At 40.1% G+C, this 18,775-nt stretch overlaps 1 protein-coding gene across 1 annotated transcript in view; it reads left to right on the top strand.

Moving 5' to 3' along the window:
• HMCN1 (hemicentin 1) overlaps nt 1-18,775 on the top strand; it is a 378,057-nt gene that overhangs the window by 200,752 nt on the left and 158,530 nt on the right. Inside the window, exons 20-30 of the mRNA XM_024552545.3 lie at nt 476-588; nt 1,567-1,726; nt 2,328-2,496; nt 6,577-6,704; nt 8,196-8,468; nt 10,903-10,998; nt 13,489-13,683; nt 15,129-15,259; nt 15,425-15,572; nt 15,942-16,068; nt 18,576-18,730. Coding sequence (XP_024408313.2) covers nt 476-588; nt 1,567-1,726; nt 2,328-2,496; nt 6,577-6,704; nt 8,196-8,468; nt 10,903-10,998; nt 13,489-13,683; nt 15,129-15,259; nt 15,425-15,572; nt 15,942-16,068; nt 18,576-18,730 — 1,695 coding nt within the window. The remainder of the gene's footprint in view (nt 1-475; nt 589-1,566; nt 1,727-2,327; nt 2,497-6,576; nt 6,705-8,195; nt 8,469-10,902; nt 10,999-13,488; nt 13,684-15,128; nt 15,260-15,424; nt 15,573-15,941; nt 16,069-18,575; nt 18,731-18,775) is intronic.

Raw genomic sequence — 18,775 nt, 5'->3', positions numbered from 1 at the left:
AAATTTAGTAGCTCACTAAGTGATTCTTGCTATAAACAGATATTTAATTTGTAGGGATTAAACAGCCCACTTCTCTGGAGGTGGGCTTATGTCGGCTCACTGTAGCTTCGTGGGTAATGGCCCAGGATGAAAGAGAGGGGTTCATTGTGTAACTCTGATGGTGTCATTTTATTGTGAGTTTCCATGGGAAAACTGGTTTTCTTCACTCCTCTCTTATTTTTGTTAGAAAAGTCAACTTACTACACATAATTTATTACTTGATTTTAAATTGTTATTAAATTCTTCAGATTGTAACTATCGTATTTGCTTTGTTCATTGCATTCCCTTACAAATTACCCTACATTTCTGTCAGAAAATGTCGAGTCTTCACTAGTTTTTACAGATACTCAGCATATCCTAAAAGTGTTCAACTTCAAAGATACAGGACCAAATGAAGGGCAGATGCCCAGATTCTGAACACTGCTTCCTGTTTCAGTTCTGCCGACCATTCAGCACGGGCAGCAGGTACTCAGTACCATTGAAGGCATCCCGGTAACTTTACCCTGCAAAGCAAGTGGAATTCCCAAACCCTCTATCACCTGGTCCAAGGTAAATGGCACACTGAGTGCCGTGCGTTAATGTTATGTGTTCTAATGTTATTAAATGGTAGTCATGCATGGAACCTGTGACTGTACCATAAAACCTTATGAAAAAGGAGACCCCGTGCAGGCATACCACTGGGAAGGGACCTTAAAGTGTCCTTCATGCGGTCATCTACCTGACGCGTGAATGAATAGTGTTAACAACACAACAGGGACCACTAATAGAGGGCATTCTGCGTGCCCTGAAACCAAAGTATTTAGTCATACCATCTAATATTATGCATGTAAAATAAGCTCAAATATGGAAAAGTTGGTGTTGACCTCAGGAAAAACAAACAAACAAAAAACCCTGAGATTTCTGCATCTGGACTCAAACATACCACAGTGAGGCTGACCCCCAAGCGGCACAGAGTCTGGTCCAGTAGGAGTTGGGAGCCTTTTAGGAAAACGTAAATTTGTAATCTTGGCAGGCCGGCCCTGTGCTGTGATCAAGCCCAGGGGATCAGCGTTTGGGCTCCAGGCCTGACTGCTGGGGTTCGAGGGCCAGCTCTACCGCCAACTGCCTCTGTGACCTCCACATTGCCCCCTAGCGTGAAGGCTTGCTTTCGTCTGTAAAATGGGGGTTGTGATAGTTCCTCCTCCTAAGATTGTCATGAGTGTCGAAATTGTTAATATATGAGAAATGCTCAAAAACGGCGCCTGGCTTAGCATCGGCACTGTCCTCTCCCTCACTGTTACTAGCATTATCCCTCCATCTTTCAGTAGCTCTGGCATGAAGGAGGCGTAGTTTGGCACAAGGAACTATTACCTTTGCTTTATTCATTTAATCTTTCTTACCAATACCTTTCTTCAAATCAGCATGTTTTTTTTTAAATCTCATATTTTCCTCTTGGAGATTTTTTCTTCCTCTTCCAGATATTAAGTCACGCTTTATTGTTAAAATAACAACAACAACAACAAATTTGCTCTTGGTCATGTTTTGCAGAAAGGCGAGCTGATCCCCACCAGCAGTGCTAAATTTTCCGCAGGGGCGGATGGGAGTCTGTACGTGGTGTCCCCCGGAGGCGAGGAGAGTGGCGAGTACGTCTGCACCGCCACCAATGCCGCTGGCTATGCCAAAAGGAAGGTGCAGCTGACCGTCTATGGTGAGGGCTCGTGGAGGGCTGTGTTTCTCCCCCACTGCCTCTGGGCCCAAACTCACAGTCCTCTCCCAGATAATGGTACCAGAAGGCTATCCCCCTAAAGTGAACTGTTCTCCCAGGTTTGTATTTTTTATTGCCAGCCAACATCTCCTCTATTTAGCTTTGGATTTACAGGGAGAATAATTGCGTGTGTAGCCTTTGGGAGAAATGTTATGGTTTTGTCCCAAGGAGTGTGCTCCTTGCACCCAACTCTCTGGAGAACCCCCAGTTTGTTACACTCCCAGCCTGGCCAGACCTCAGCTGTGACTTGCTGAGAGCCCTCTGCCTTCGAGGGTTCCTTTTATCGGTGGCAGACCCTAAAAGGGCATGTCAGCCGCCTCTTCACAATGCGATCAACTTAGAGCTAGAAAGGAAAACTTGCTGTCATTTTCCTTTCAGCTCTGACGATCAGTGTATATAGATGGGAAGTTTTAGATATGCCCCAAATCTTGGAATAAACAGCATCTTTCCGTAAATCACTTAAGAATATTTGTAGTCCACATTTTCTTGTAAATTAAATGTTTTTGATACACTGGTTCCCTTCCAAAACATGTGTTTATTTCAGTAAGGCCTCGAGTGTTTGGAGATCAAAGAGGACTGTCCCAGGATAAGCCTGTGGAGATCGCCGTCCTTGCCGGGGAAGAGGTGACCCTCCCGTGCGAAGTGAAGAGCTCACCCCCACCCATAATTACCTGGGCCAAAGAAAACCAGCTCATCTCGCCCTTCTCTCCAAGGTAGGAGACCGGGGGTGAGCGTAACTCACGGAAACATCATCTTTCAAGACAGAGGGTTGAGCCTATTCAGGTTGTCAAAGATTTCAAAAAATAACTTATGTTTACGGTGATTCACATGTGCAGTTGAGTCTATAGAAAATATCTATGTCCTCTAGATCATTCTTTGGCATCAGAAATGCTAATTCCCAGTTTTGACATAATTTTCCACGGGTGCTTCTTACAAGGTGGTTATTAAAATGGAGCATATTTGCACAGAGACTCGTGTTAGCACAAAGTGTATATGACACATAGAATTCCATTAATCCCCGAGGGGAATAAAACACAATAGATACTCTGATGTCTTGGATTTGACTTTTCATTAGACGGTTTTGTAAAAATCTTGTTGATTATGCCCTTGTTCATATAAAGGCCCACTGAGACAATATGTTTGAAAAGCTAAGCGACATGAAAATCAGATTCCCAGAACCTTTAAGAGCATAAGCTTTGCCCTGGCCAGGTGACTTAGTTGGTTGGAGAGTCAATCCGTACACCAAAAGGTTGCGGGTTTGATTCCTGGTCAGGGCTGCGGGTTCGTTCCCCTGTTGGGAAACATAGGAAAGGAAACTGATTGGTGTTTCTCTCTCACATGGATGTTTCTCTCTCTCTCCCTTCCTGTCTCTCTAAAAGCAATAACCATATCCTCAGACGAGGATTTAAAAAAAGAGCACAAACTTTGTTGTCATGCAGGTATGACTTTATTAATTTTTGCTTCAGCTATTTTAATTATTTTACATTTTTATTTATGTTTTTAAAACTTCTTTTTATTATATTTTTTCCATTACCATTTATCCCCCTTACACTCCCTTCCCCCCCTCAACCACCACACTGGCGTCCATGCCCATGAGTCCTTTTTCCTTTCTGCTCCATCCCTCCACCTCCCGACCTGGAGAAAGACAAATACCATGTGATTTCCAAATACTCATATTTGGAATCTAATGACCAAATTGAACTAACAAGCAGACCAGGGGCAGGCTCCTAGGTGGAGAGCAGGCTGACGGCTGTGGGGGTGGGGATAGGTATGACTTTAATCCCACCTCTGCCGTTAGAGCTTGCCTGCTACTTTTGGCAGCATTTCCAATGGACTTCTCTTCACCTCAGATTTCTTGTTTATAAAGTGGGAATAATGCTTACCTGAAGGACTATGTAAGATAATATAGAGTCTACAACTCTTGTCTGTAGTTCTCAAGAAATGATAACAATTACCATTTTAGCTCAATATCATGCCAACAGTTACCAGTGGAATAAGAATTATAGTCTCTAGCTACTGCTTGTTAGACCTGATGCATAGTTATGAGGCTATAAATTCACACTGCTATAGTTTACCTACCACTGTTAACAACAGCAACAAAAAAAAACAAAAAAAAAACGAGACCTACTTTACATAATTTTACCATGTCTTTGGAAAAATATTTGCTTTGGATATTTTTGAATAAAAGCAATACCATGTAATAGATAAAGTTGAAGTTTCATTGTTCATTCCTCCCCAATGTCTTTTCTCCCTTCCCCGGGTCAACACTGCCAGACTTGATGTGCATGCTATACATATATAGTATAGAAAGTACAGAATACTGTTTCCTGTGTTTAAAATTTTGTTTTCAACTTGCTAGTATAGCATATATATTATCATTCTGCTTGCTTTATTAAGTCAACATTATCCATTTTAATACATGTAGATTAGGTTTATTTTAAGTACCATATACATATTCTACATTTTATATATACATTTCCTTATTTATGGACATTCATGTTCTTGTTTGTTTTCTATTTCTTTCCCTCTTTTTTCTTTTCTTTTTTTTTCCTTTTCTTTCTTTCTTTCTGTCTTTCCGTTTTTTGTTGGGTTTTTTTGTTGGGGTTTTTTTTTGTTTTACAAACAAGACCTGTCAGTGAATATCTTTTTCTATGTCTCTCTGCGTACACATGCATGAGTTTCCTTATGACCAGAACTACAGTTTCTGGTAGAAGGAGCTCCTGTTTTCAGCTTTGTAGACATTCCGAATTACTCTCCAATGGAGCCGTCCTGGTTAGCTCTTCCACCAGCAGGACCTAGGTGTACCTGTTTCCACGTTATAATCAATGCATGAGGTTGGCTGACAGACATTTTTGCTGGTCAGATAGGTGTCTTGCAACTGTCTTAGTTTTCATGTACTGACTTCCAGTGAGCCCAGAATGCTCTCCCTTGTTTGGTGGCCACTGGTGTCATCTGAGAATTGCTTCTCTAAACACGCTGCACAGTTTTCCGGTGACTTGTCTTTTCCTTCTTGAACAGAGAAATTTGCTCTTTGTTCTTAATAACATTCCTTTGTGCGTTGTCTCTGTTTCAGTTTTCTTCTCTCAGTCCGCCATGAGGCTTTTACGTTTATTTATGTGCGGTGACTGGTTATGCAAAATGTAAAAGTTTTCATGTAGCTCACTGTATTTATCTATTGGTTTTAAGATTTGTACTTTATGAAGAAGATCAGAAACATGGCGTCCAGTGTTTTATTCCAATATTTTAAGTGTTGTTTTCACATTTTGGACTTCGACTCATGAATTTTTATGTTGTGTATTGTATTTGGTAGTTTTATTTTATTAGGTAGCTCTAATTTTATTTACATGTTTTCCCATATGGGGAGCCAGTTACCCAACACAGTTTTTGAATAGTTAGTACTTTCCTTGCTTTTTGTGATATCACCTCTGATACGGCGTATTATTTGTTGAGTTCTCACATATGCTTAATTCCTTTGGGGGGGATCTCTGTCCTTTACCATTTATCCGTCTGTCTGTCTCTGGACCAATAGCACACTTTATTTGTCTACGCTTTATAGGAAATGTTGATATTAAGTACGTCTATTTGCCTCCATCTCCCCATAAAGATATTTTAATACAATGAATGTAATAACATTTTTATATGTAGGTCTGGTTCACTCAACTACATTATTGTTCTATAGGAAGAATATACTCAACATATATTTAAGAATTACACATGTAGTTTCTTTTGCCTTTATTTTAGCACAACTGAATCTTTAAATGAAATTTTGTAGAAAAAAGCCCATGAAGTATTCAAAATATGAGGTCTGTCCGGAAAAAGTGCAGCCATTGTTGATGTAACGAGAATGGTTTGCATGATGTTGATGTAACCTGGCAGCCAAGGAGAGTGGACTGGGATGCGCACGTGTGAAAAGTGCCGACTTCACTGCACTAGTCCATGGGGGCGGTAGATGCTGTTGAGTGAGCATGTGCACTGTGTGCCTGTCGCATCCAAAATGACTGGGCTAGGAGAGCCATGAGTCTGCGTCAGATTTTGAGTTAAGCGTGAACATCCCTTCATGGAAACTATGCAGATGATTCAGAAGGCTGCAGCTGTGGGCAACTGGTGATTGGCAGCTTCATCACAACAACGTGCCCACTCACACATCACAGTCTCTTGCAGAGGTTTTTGGCAAAACATCAAATCACCCAGGTGACTCAGCCCACCTACAGCCCATATTTGGCACCCTGCGACTTCTGGCTTTTCCCAAAACTAAAATCACCTTTGAAAGAGAAGAGATTTCAGACCACCAATGAGATTCAGGAAAATATAATGGGGCAGCAGATGGCAATAGGAAGAACTGTGTGAGGTCCCAAGGTGCCTACTCTGAAGGGGGCTGAGGCGTCATTGTCCTATATGTACAATGTTTCTTATGTCTTGTATCTTCTTCTATAAATGTCTCTACTTTTCATAGTATATGTCTAGATACTTTCTGAATGGACTTGGTATATTAAATTGACTAAAATACACATTTGCTTTTTATAGCTGCAACTTAATAAACCAGAAAGATGTACAGTTTTTTGATGATTTCATACTGTTAGGTTGGATTTAAAGGACAAGGAAAACTGATTTTGTATTGCAAGAATATATAATGCAAAATAATCATGAAATTCAGCTGGCTTAAAGGTGTATAAAAAGACAGTAGTGATGGGAAAACAGTTTCAAAAACTCCCTGCAGAGGAGTAATTCCAGGATGCATAGGGGATATTTACATTCTCATGTTCTAAGTCCGCTGTGCGGTTTCTTTCCTTTAGACACACCTTCCTCCCTTCTGGTTCAATGAAGATCACGGAGGCCCGCGTTTCAGATAGTGGGATGTATCTCTGCGTCGCCACAAACATTGCTGGGAACGTGACTCAGTCTGTTAAACTCAGTGTTCATGGTGAGTTTTGAAGTGAAGGCATAGATATCTGTGTCCTGGCCAACAGGAGGTCCGTATCCCAGTTTCTTTGATAATGAACCTTCAAATTGTATATAGTGTAAGTAGAGAAAATTTTCTAAAAGTCGAGATGTGATTTTCTTTCATTTACCCTGAAAAGTTTGTCCACCCCCTATAAACAACACTCCCCCTATCCTGCAAGTGGTTAGTATTAAAGTTTTGGGCCTCAATTTTACGAGACATTCACAGTGATTTACGACTATTGTTGGTACACAGTGAGAAATATTTGTTTAGACTGGTGGCTTTTTGTAGAAGTGAATGTGAATTCTCGAGGAAGAATTTAATAGTTTTTAAATGGTCATTTTCACTATTCAAAGAGCTCAGCAACTGAAAACATTCTGCTTCCTAGGATTTTTTAACTACTTTGAAACTCCCTAGTCAGTCTGCTTTATTTCCTCATTTTTCCTCATTTCCTAATTTATCATTGTCTGTCCAATTCTCCATTCAACCATTACATACTTAGTGAGCACGTTGTCTGAGTCAGACAGTGCTGACCTAATTTCACTCTCAGATTCACCACTACAACAGTGTCCTGTTGATCATGGGATTGGAAATTTAATGGGAGTTTTTCATTTACTAGTGTTAGGGCACTAAGCACATGGCCTAACTCTTCTTATCTTTAGTTTTCTCTTTCATAAAATAATGGCGATAATACTATCAAACCTATAAGGTTGGTCACAACCTATAGAAAGCATTGGTTAAATATTAAGTTTAATAATAAGGACAGATGAATTGGGCTTTTTAGGGGTGTAAGATAGATAAATCCTAATTATATCCTTAGGAGTCATTTGATTCTATAGCACATAATGCATGTAAGCGGAACCCAATAATACATGCCAATGATTATACATGTACATGTATAATCATGTACAAATGATCTCATTTCAATTTCTAAAGGGAGGTAGGTAAAGAAAATTAGTAAAGACCTTTTCTTGATTTTCTTCTCTGAGATTTGCAGAGGCTTTTATGAAAAGCTTTTCTTTCTGTCTGGCTAAAGCTTCTACAAAAAGAACAAAAACTAAAAGTACATGGGAGAAATGCTTTTTGTTTTAGTCCCTTATGTTATAGAAGTTGTCTGGATTGCCTTTTAAGAGGGTTTGAAAGTTATTTACCAACTACAGGAAATCTAGCATTTTGAAATGCTTGCTCACCCTCCAGTGTAGAGCGAGGAGTTTTATATTTTCATGCCCCACGGTCCTTGCAGTGTACTGGTGGTGAAGAGGTTATTTTGCCTCGATTGTCCAGTGAAACCGGCCTCAGGAAATTGACTAACTTGCCCTACACCGCAGAATTAGTAAGTGGCCTGAGCCTGGGTCCAAATCCTGAGATTATTCCACTTTGTCACATGGCCTCTTGGTAAGGAGCTGTCATTTTAAGTGAGAAAAGGTAGGACTTTTAAAAATTGGATTATTAATACTCCATTGTTGCTTCCAGTTTCTCCAAAGATACAGCGTGGCCCTAAACTCATGAAAGTCCAAGTTGGTCAAAGAGTGGACCTTCCATGCAATGCTCAAGGGACGCCCCTTCCTGTGATCACCTGGTTTAAAGGTGGGAGCGCCATGCTGGTTGACGGAGTGCAGCACGTTAGCCATCCTGGTGGGACGTTAAGCATCAACCAGGCCATGCTCTCAGATGCTGGCATGTACACCTGCGTTGCCGCTAACATCGCAGGCAGCGACGAAACGGAGATTACACTCCACGTGCAAGGTGATTGGGCGCAGGAAGATGTATATGTGGTGGGGGTGGGCGGAAACCCCTGGAGTCTATACGAAGTACATAGTCTTGGATGATCTGGGGTCACTTTCAGAAGATTTCTGTATAGCCTTTATGGCTCTTTCATTAACTTTGAAAGGAGAAAGACATGAAACCATACTATTATTAAACCTGCATCCATTTTTGTATGTTTGCCTTTGAAAGTGAAATTGCCATGGATGATACAGGTGATGGAACCAGTCCTAGGTCACTGCCCCACCCACCGTCTTGGGAGAAATTGTGGGCAGAGGGGCGTTGGAGTAGGATTTCGCCTCATAGCAGTAGGGTATACTCCATATTAATCCCTAGGAAGTCTAGTTCCATAGTTCCCTGTAATGATGTTGTACTTGTTTAGAGGGTGTAAAGACCAGTAATTATTCCTTCAAGCTATAAATATCTATCAAGCTCCTACCAGGTGTCTGTCATGTTTTAGGCAGTGAGGAGAAAGTAGTTACGAATCAAAACTCCTGCTTTTATGCGCTGTTCTACTGTACGAAGGCAGAGAGCAAGCAAACAAATATACAGATTGTGGGGAGTGCTGGGTGGAAAGTTAATATAGGTTGTGCTCCCAGCAGTTGGCTACTTTACACTGGATTGTCAGGTAAATGAGGTGATGCTCCTAGCAGTTGGTACTTCACATTGGATTGTCAGGTAGGACTCCTGTAAAGAGGTGATAATATTTGGGGTAAGATGTTGTTGACTGTAAGGAAACAGCCAAGCAGAAGTCAGGGGGAAGAAGATTCCAGGTCAGGGACAATACCAGTGCAAAGGCAAGAAGGGAAGACAAGTAGGTGTCGTACTTAACATGGTACTTACTACTTTGTCCCCGGCACATCACAGTTCTCTTTGAATGGGTGGCTAGGGCATGGGGGGCAAGATTCTTTAGTTCATTCATCCCCTTGATACAGTTAGAGTGCGTATGTGTACGGTTTAATGGGAGAGATAGACATTACAAAATAACCTCGTAATCACAAACTGGTTAGTGCCATCATGAAACTGTTGAAATATTTATATGAGTTTTCAACAGAAAGCTAAATCAAAGAACCCGTGCTTAGGGTAGGGACGTGCCAGTTGTGATCTGAAGAATAGGAAGAAGTGTGTTAGGTGACGGGCAAGGATGTGGTGGGATGGGGTGGGGAGAACCTTCAGAAGAAGACATAGAATGTGAAAGGAGGGAATGAGGTATTTTGGATCCACTGGAGTAAATAAATAATCAATGAAAGCCAGATGGCTGCATTCCAGACTGAATGCCAATTTGTCATCAAGCTGGACACATACTCAGGGGCCAGAGTACCCAAGATCTAGGAACCCAGAATAAGGTATTCAGACTTTCAGTGCAAAGTAACGACTTAGAGGCCTTTTATTCGGGAGGTGATGTGTCAGATTGAGATTTTAAAACATCGCTCTTTGGGGGAGAGGAAACACCTAGACGCTTGAAGTAGTTCAGGCAAAAGGTGATGGTAGTTGGACTTGGGGGGAAGAATGGAATGGACTCAAAAAATAATTCGGAGAGGAAATCATATATATGGGGAGGAAAGGGCATGGAACGACTCCCAAATTTTCCTGGAAATGAATGGAGAGTGAGGCTGTTCGGAGACTTTGGATGCACTGGGTGGGGGTGCACCAAAAACAGAACAGGTGTGAAACGCTATCCTCCAGACATAATGAATAAAAGTAGTTACTTTAATCAGGTGAGTAAGCCTCACTGTTGGACTTATGGCTGAGAGAGAATATTCTGAGGGCTCTGCAGAATATGAATCCAGATGGATACATGTTTGAGGAAAGGACTTCCATGAGAAGCCTGTTGAAATAGTTCTTTCTTTTAAATTTTCTATTAATGTTTTGAGAGAGAGAAAGAGAAAGGAAAACGTTGACTTGTTGTTCCACTTATTTATGCTTTCATTGCTTGCTCCTTGTGTGTGCCCTGACCGGGGATCCATCCCACAACCTCGGTGTATCGGGAGGATACCCAGCCAGGGCTCTGAAATAGTTCTTAAGGGCTGGAAATAAATAGCGGCATTCAGGAGAGCGGGGAGGATACAGATGTGTGGACAGATACGGCATTATGTGACTGATGGGATGTGGAGGTCAGCAGGAAGGGACAAAGACTTAAACACTGGGCGGAGCCTGATGCCTTAACTGAAGCAATAAAGGAAACAGAACAGGATTGTAGGGAGCATTCAATAACGAATGTTTGTGGGGACACGTGGAGTTTTACATCCCGAGGTCCTGTCTAGGTAGAAATGTCTGGCAGTTAGAAATACAAGTTGTATGTAAAAGAAGAATCAGGAAAGATATCAATTCACCAATGTAGAGTGTCGATGACACTTCAGGGCAGTCTGATGTTGCTCCAGGAAAGCCTGTGCTAATGTGTTTATTTTCCTAATAGAGCCACCTACTCTGGAAGACCTAGAACCTCCATATAACACTCCATTCCAAGAAAGAGTGGCCAATCAGCGCATTGCATTTCCATGTCCTGCTAAAGGTGCGTAATACTCAGACATATGGGCATTGGCAAAATGTTCCAGAACTCTCCATTGAGCCCAAACCATCAATTTATAAAATTCCACTTGTGAGTCCTTGTTATGATATTTGGGAATAATAGACACTAACCCCTCTTTGAGTAGGTATTTCAAACTTGCCTCATCTGATATGTCTCCGTGTAGTTCATTCTCTTTTCCATTACTTCTCAGGTCTTTCTACTTTGACAAGACTTCTCTTTAAAGTGCGGCAGCTGGGCAGGGGGGCTATTCACGATATCCCACATTTATCTCACTCAGTTGTAAATATAAATTAAGACTATTCCCTTGTTTGTTCTGGATACTTTTCAAAACCTCTTTTCTTAGATTTACCCTCACCTGGTAATTCTAGAGCTAGGTTGTAACTTGGCCCTCCAAGGCTGTTCCAGCGCCTTCTCTCCCTAAATTTCTGGGTTTGCTATCTACCACGTGCCCTGGCAGGAGATTGTCATTATCTCTTCCTGAGTGGGGGGCATGAGGGAGGCACTCACTCTCAGCCTTACTGTGGATGCTCAGTAGGTGGTTAGGAGCCTCCTGTCTTACCCGTATGCATTCATCTGCAATGACTCAAGGGGGTTCGAAGCAGTTCTGGCAAAGCCCAAGCAGTGTTCTTTTCAGAACCTCCTGGAGGGCTCCATGCACTGGGCCCCTTAGTTCCCGACAGGTGCCTCTTAGCAGGGGTCCCGGAGGCAGCAGCTGTTGAAGGGCCTCATGGCTGCCTGTCTCTGTAGTGAGGTTTTGCGTCTCTCAACAGTAGCTCTCACTAATGGTTATTTCTACCAGTATTAAAAGATAACTTTAACAAGCTTTCCAGATGGCGAAAGAATTATCAGTAACTATTCCCAGAGCCAGTGAGGGCGGGAGGCAGAGCCTGGAGAGGAAATCATTTGGAGGGTTTAGGTTCGGGGAAGTATTGTGGGCACTCATTACCTAGACCTCTGTCAGTGGTCCCAGTTGCCCCCTGCTCCCCACTTCGATCTCTGGCTCCTGAGCTGGCTTGGACTGACTTCCCATTTCCATTTGGAAAGATCACCTCTTCCCTGTTCCCCACTTTCATCTGGGGTGTAATGCCTAAGTTTATTTAAACTAGCTAGATGCCTTTTTGTTCTATTTTGCAATGAATTTTATTTTGCCCCTGGGTGTCCTACCATTTAGAAATGAAAGATAATGCAACTTATTTTTTGGCTTGTTCATTTGCTTTTTTATTATTAACTCAACAAACGTTAGTCAAGAGGTCTGATCGAAATCCATAAAGGAATGAGGGGAATGTAGAGAAATGAGGAAGTGATTTTATCTCTTTTTTCCCTGCAACAAAGGCAACTGCAGCCCATCAGTTCTACCTTATCTTCCTCATCCGTGTTTTATTATCAGCACAATAAAATAGGCCTTTTTTGCTTTATTTTTCTCATAAATATAACTCGTGTGGTCACTTTTATAATTCCTTAACTCGGTTTGAGCTTGGCCTTAATGGCACGTGTGTATCCCCGCCGCTCTTTTGTACTTGTCTTTGATTGTTGACCAGTCTTTAACGTGTTATTAACCTCGAATATAAGATCATTAACAGTGTCTTGTGCAGTCATTAGTTTTACTTAATGTGCTTTCTTTCTGTCTTTACAGGGGTTAAGTAAATTTTAAAGTACGTACATTACGCCCAACACATTGCTTGCTAAATAAATACATCCCTCGTACACAGTGAATGCTTGTCTATTTCCAGTATGTCCTTTTGGCTTTATTACGCCCTTTAGGATGGTTTTATCACCTTGACTCACCAGCCCACCACTCTGCTGGTCACCTACAAATCAGAAAATTAATTCTGTGCACTGTTTTCTCAGCTCTTTTCGGGGAAAAAGGCAAGATGTATTCTACTGTCCTGGGTTTAATAATATGAGGTCTCCAGAAGATGTGTGGATAGTAGGGGTTTCCCATCTCTGCTCTATGGGGCCTATTAAAAATCTGAATTATGAAGCATCATTTCATTACATCATATATGCACTCTATTTGATTGGAAAATCTTCATGTTTATTCCTGTGATAGTACCTTTTTTCACTCTTTCTTTATTTTTATCCAAAAACTCCTAATATGTGTAGTCTATTTGATTAATATAGTTTTTCCCACAAAGCACTGTGAACTCACTCAAAAAAATGCTTTGCTTACTATCATCTGAATGTCCCAATAAAGATAACTTTGATCAAACGCTACACTAGAGAACATAGGTCTCTTAAGACTGATCAGGAATTAGAGGTGTTAAATCCTGTAATCTCTTCAAAATTCTATGCTGAGAAATGTCTTGCCAAGTAGCATAGTACATTAGGGTACTAATTATACTCACAAGTGCATTAGGGTGCAAATTGTAGTCATAACAAAAGTTTTATTTCTATTCAGTAAGTATACTTGATATTTAGTAGTGATTTCTAATTTTGGTGTAAAATATCACAACGTTTCAATTTCTTTTTTAGGCACCCCCAAACCAACCATCAAGTGGTTGCGGAATGGGAGAGAGCTGTCAGGCCAAGAGCCTGGCATTTCTATCTCGGAAGACGGCCTGTTGTTGGTTATTGCCTCCGTCACACCATATGACAATGGGGAGTACATCTGTGTGGCCGTCAATGAAGCTGGGACCACAGAAAAAAAATACAACCTCAAAGTCCACGGTAAAAACAGATAAAAGCACTGAAATCATTTCCAAATTATTCCATGTATAATAAGTTATTCTCTCACTGTAGTGTTATTTAATATTAATGCAAATAGAAATGTCATCAAACAAAACTGGTGGTCTAATATCATCGATTGATGGATTTGATTAAAATTTCAGGTAATTTTTGCCTTGGCTGGTGTGGCTCAGTGGATTGAGCACTGGCCTGTGGACCCAAAGGTTGCTGGTGCAGTTTCGGGCCGGGTCCTTCGGGGCCTACAAGACGCAACTAATCAGTGTTTCTCACATTGACGTTTCTCTCCCTCTCTTTCTCCCTCCTTTCCCCTCCTTCTAAAAAGAAATACATAATCTTTATAAATTGTTCATGTAATACTTGATAATGACTTTATTTTTTTTAATTTTTATTGAATTTACTGAGGTGACAATCAGTATAATAATAGGGGTTTCAGGTATACAATTCTATGTGGTACACCATCTGTATATTTCATTATGTGTTCAGTGCCCAGAGTCAAGTCTCCTTCCATCACCGTTTATCCCCCTTTTACCCTTGTCTGCTGCCCCCCGGAACATCCCTTTCCCCCTGGTAATCACTGAATTGTCGTCTACGTGTATGAGTTTTGTTTTTCTTTGCCTAATCCCTTCACCTATATCACTCAAAATCCAAATGGAGAAAAAGACATGTAGTCAAAAGTCTCATGACCCTGAGCTGAGCCATCCACTGGTCTTCCCGAGCACCAAAGAAATTCAGTAGCTTTACGGGTATGTGTGTATGTGTCTCCCCAGAGATATTTATACATACGCAAAGAAATATGAATATACATTTTATCCCCATTTTGTATCCATTATTCTGCATCTTGTCTGTATCACTAAAAAAAAGAATCTATCTCTGAGATTATTCAGTATTCTCAATCCTTATTTATGTCTCTATATAGCATCCCACTTTATGGCTATGCCATTATTTACTTAACCTCCCTCTATTAATGATGAGCATTTAAGTTATTACCAGGTTTTTGCTATTGTAAATAACTCTTGAATGAAAATCTTGTACCTGTGTCATTTTGTCAAAGCTGCGTATCTTTTAAAATTCGATGGATATTGGCTTCCATAGACTCTGGGCGATATTCAGGAAAGTAGTGAGGCCCATGTGACTTAATCAAGACCCTAACAGTTTATTTGTTTGAGTGATATATAGAATAAATAGGTTCTCCTTTAAATTTATCGTAATGTGTATCCTCCGTTCAAAACTGACATAATAAAGTAAAAAATTCAGTAAGGATAACTGAATTGGTCAAGACTTTTCATTTTCTATTAAAGCATGTGCTTAAATATGAACAGCCTTTCTAAAATATCCCAGAATTTGCTTTAGAAAGGCCTGTGCAAAGAAACTCTGTAAATAGTATTTATTATAAAATAGTCCAGCCATGATTCCTCTCTTTTTTGCAGTTCCTCCAGTAATTAAAGATAAAGAACAAGTAATGAACATGTCTGTGTTGGTCAATCAACCGACCAGTCTCGTCTGTGAAGTTGAAGGTACTCCATCTCCCATCGTTACGTGGTACAAGGATGATGTCCAGGTAAATGGAAACATCCAAATATGCATAATTTCTTGTGTCTGCCTCTGAAGTAAATCGTTTAGATGTAACCGTCGTCTTAATAATAATATACCATTTTTACTTGATTTTTTGGCTATACATTCTCATTAGGATTGGAAATAACATTGATCATTTTGGCCCTTAAAGGTGGCTGAAAGCAGCGCTGTTCAGATTGTGAACAACGGGAAGGTATTAAAACTCTTCAAAGCCGCTCCAAAGGACGTGGGGAATTATTCCTGCAAAGCAATTAACGTGGCAGGCACCTCTCAGAAGTATTTTAACATCGATGTGCTAGGTAAGGAAAGCATTCTTTTAAAAACACTGCAAATCAGATGCATTTATTACATAGGATAGATCCGACTGTTTGAAAAGAGACAAATAAATTGATAGGATAAACATTCATATCACTCTGTCATTATTTTTGTTATTAATATTTGTTGAACAGGACCATATCGTATGGAAATTTTAAGGGTCTTTAGTATTTATCATACAGAGAAATCTACGGGTAGAAATCTGGTGTAGATGTGAAATGAAAAGGGATTATTGTGTGATGTTTTTAACAGTAAGATCTTATTGAAATATTGTAGAAATCATTGATTATCTGATCTCTTTCCACCCTTTTTGCAAAGTTACAGATTTTCATGATAAAATGTCTTTGTTCAAGTCCCACCCACCATAATAGGTGCCAACACCCCAAATGAAGTCTCAGTTGTCCTCAACCACGACACTACCCTTGAATGCCAGGTCAAAGGCATTCCCTTCCCAGTTATCGACTGGTTCAAAGACGGCAAGTGAGTATCTGTATTTGTTACAAGGGCCCAGGTGATAGGAAATAGGTGTGTAAATGCATGTGGATGTTCTCCCTCAGTTTTGTTTGTTTGTTTACCACATGGGGTGTCATAGAATGAGCATAACAGAAAAGCAACATTGCTCCAAAAAAGGTCTCAAAGTCTTATAATACCTTTCATTCTTATGAATTACAAGGCTCTTCATAATTGCTGTGGATTTGATTTTAGAACCATAGAGAAACTCAAATTTATTTTGCACTAACTAGTCTATCCATTGGCTAATAATGAAAAATGCAACATCCAAATGCAGAGATCATTTTGCTTTGACATGGAATTGTTGAATTATTAAAAAAGAAAATTTGTTTACGACAGCAGGATGAGTACCTAAGCTAGTTCCATATAAGGGCAAAAAAGGAACAACTACAGAAGAGCAGTCAGATGTTCCTTAGACTTCAAGTTCAAGGGCTGCTGAGGTTTGCACACACTGATAGAACCACATGGTTTGTGTTGCTTGTGGGAGCTCATTTCTCACAGTATGATCACAATTCATGTATTAGTGTAGTTTCCGAGAGCAGGTGTCTAAGACCTAAGTAGCCAACAGTAGAAAATTGCAGTTTATGAAATAAAGGATTGTATGCAAACTTTTTACAAGTCAATAAGTCAAACAATAGCACAGAAAAACGTATGAGGGTCAGAACAGGCAATGAAAAATATATTAGGTAAGCAATAAGTGGCCTAAAAGATGCTCACCCTCCATAATTTGGAGAGTGTAAACAAAAATAATACAGTTTTGTTCTTCCGAGGTCAGATTGGCAAAAATATAAAAGTAAAATTTGAAAAATATCAAGTGTTGGCTAGAGTATGGGAAATTAGGATATAGATTTCCACTGGGGGGAAAGTAAATTAGGACTCTGAAAGGCAATTTGTTGATAGCTGATAAAATCTGAATGCTCGTATGCGGTCATGGAGCAGCTATGCTTTCGGCATCGAGGAGCAGGAAGCAGTCCCTGGTGGCCACAGGAAGGCTCGTGCGAGAGCGAGCCCGAAACGCTGTGACGGCGGAAAAGCGAGAGCTGCCTGGGCCCACGTTAGGAAAATGAGTGGATAACTCAGGGCATGGTCATACTATGAAACCCTGTGCAGCAGTTGGAAAGAGCAGGATCAAACGCCGTCTACCAAAACTGTCTCCATGGCGATGGTCGAGTGGAAAGTAGAGCAAAGACACACCACCATTTATGTATGAAAACTTTAGATCCTTCTGGAAATACACTTGTGGGTGGGAATGTTTAGAAAACCATGTGGAAGAGTACAAACCAAACTGCTACTGGGGAGAAGTCTGGAAAGAAGACTCACACCAGGGGAAATACACCCAGGAAACCTTTTATTATTATAACGCTTCCTTTTTTTTTGTTTGGTTAGGGTATTATGTTACTTGTATAATTAACAATCAGTGAAAGTTTTAAAGTTACTTAAATTTGAGTAACCTTATTACGTATTCATTTCCTTAAATAACTAAAATGCATTAAACTTAGGCACTTTCTTCTCTTAAACTTTTGAGAACTCTGTACAAAATGTCATGCCAAGAAATAGTAAAGGATGCTACCGAAAAAAATGAAATGTGTTTCTATTTAATTTTATGGTCTGACTAGTGGCTTACTAATACAGCAATGCAGCTAATTGTTTACCATGGCACAAAGTCATTGCGATTCTTAAAAAACTAGCTATGAGCATTCCTAAAGAACATGGATGGGTTTTAAAGATATGACTCTTGAGATACAGACTTCAATAACCATGATGTCCTGCGTATTAAATTAAGCTGCTGCCGATTATATAAAGTGAGCATTTTATAGAAGTCAGTGAATGACTCCGCGTAGTAGGAAAAAACCTCTTCGACAACTGTGTATGAGCTGCTCTTACCATAAATCTTTCAGTATCTATGATTATAAAACCAGTCATATGATGTACTACAGTATCTACTTTCTAGAAAAGTTGGCGTGGTCATTGCCTTTAGTAGGTAATAACCATTTATTCTACTGTGAATACTTTTCCAGATGTTGTAATGATACTGGTTTAAAAAAATAGTGATTGGCCTGAAACTCCCATACTCTTAGTTTTTCTTCTCTAAATAATGGTGGAAATGTTGGCTTCACAAACCAAAAATAAGACAAGAACAAAACAACCCGAAAGAAGAGACAGACAGGATGAGAGAATGGAGCAGATAATGACACCAACAGGTTTCTATTAATATTATTCAACAATTGAAGTTTGAAATGAAGAAACTTTGCATCTTACAGTGATAATTATCTCACGTGCCTTAGTAAAGTGGTTTAATAATCCCATTCTTCTGAATAGGAATACTCATCACATCATTGTATTTTTTTAAGATCTATACTAAAAATTTCAACTTTGATTTTTTTAACCTCCTATGACTTACTGGTTTTTGTTGTGATTACTAAGGAAACATAAGATAATAAAAATGGACTCATGGAATAAAATTGTATTTTTTCTAGGCCTTTATTTTTGGGAGACCCTAACGTTGAACTTCTAGACAGAGGGCAGGCTTTACGTTTAAGACATGCACGAAGAAGTGACAAGGGGCGCTACCAGTGCACCGTGTCCAATGCAGCTGGCAAACAAGCCAAGGATATAAAACTTACTGTCTACAGTAAGTGTGACTTTCTCATGCCTTTTGTTGTTACCACTTCTCAGT

Source organism: Desmodus rotundus, chromosome 12, assembly GCF_022682495.2.
Source record: "Desmodus rotundus isolate HL8 chromosome 12, HLdesRot8A.1, whole genome shotgun sequence".
Classification (NCBI taxonomy): domain Eukaryota; kingdom Metazoa; phylum Chordata; class Mammalia; order Chiroptera; family Phyllostomidae; genus Desmodus; species Desmodus rotundus.
The sequence above is the reverse complement of the archived record's forward strand: the minus strand, read 5'-3'. Positions and strand labels throughout refer to the sequence as shown.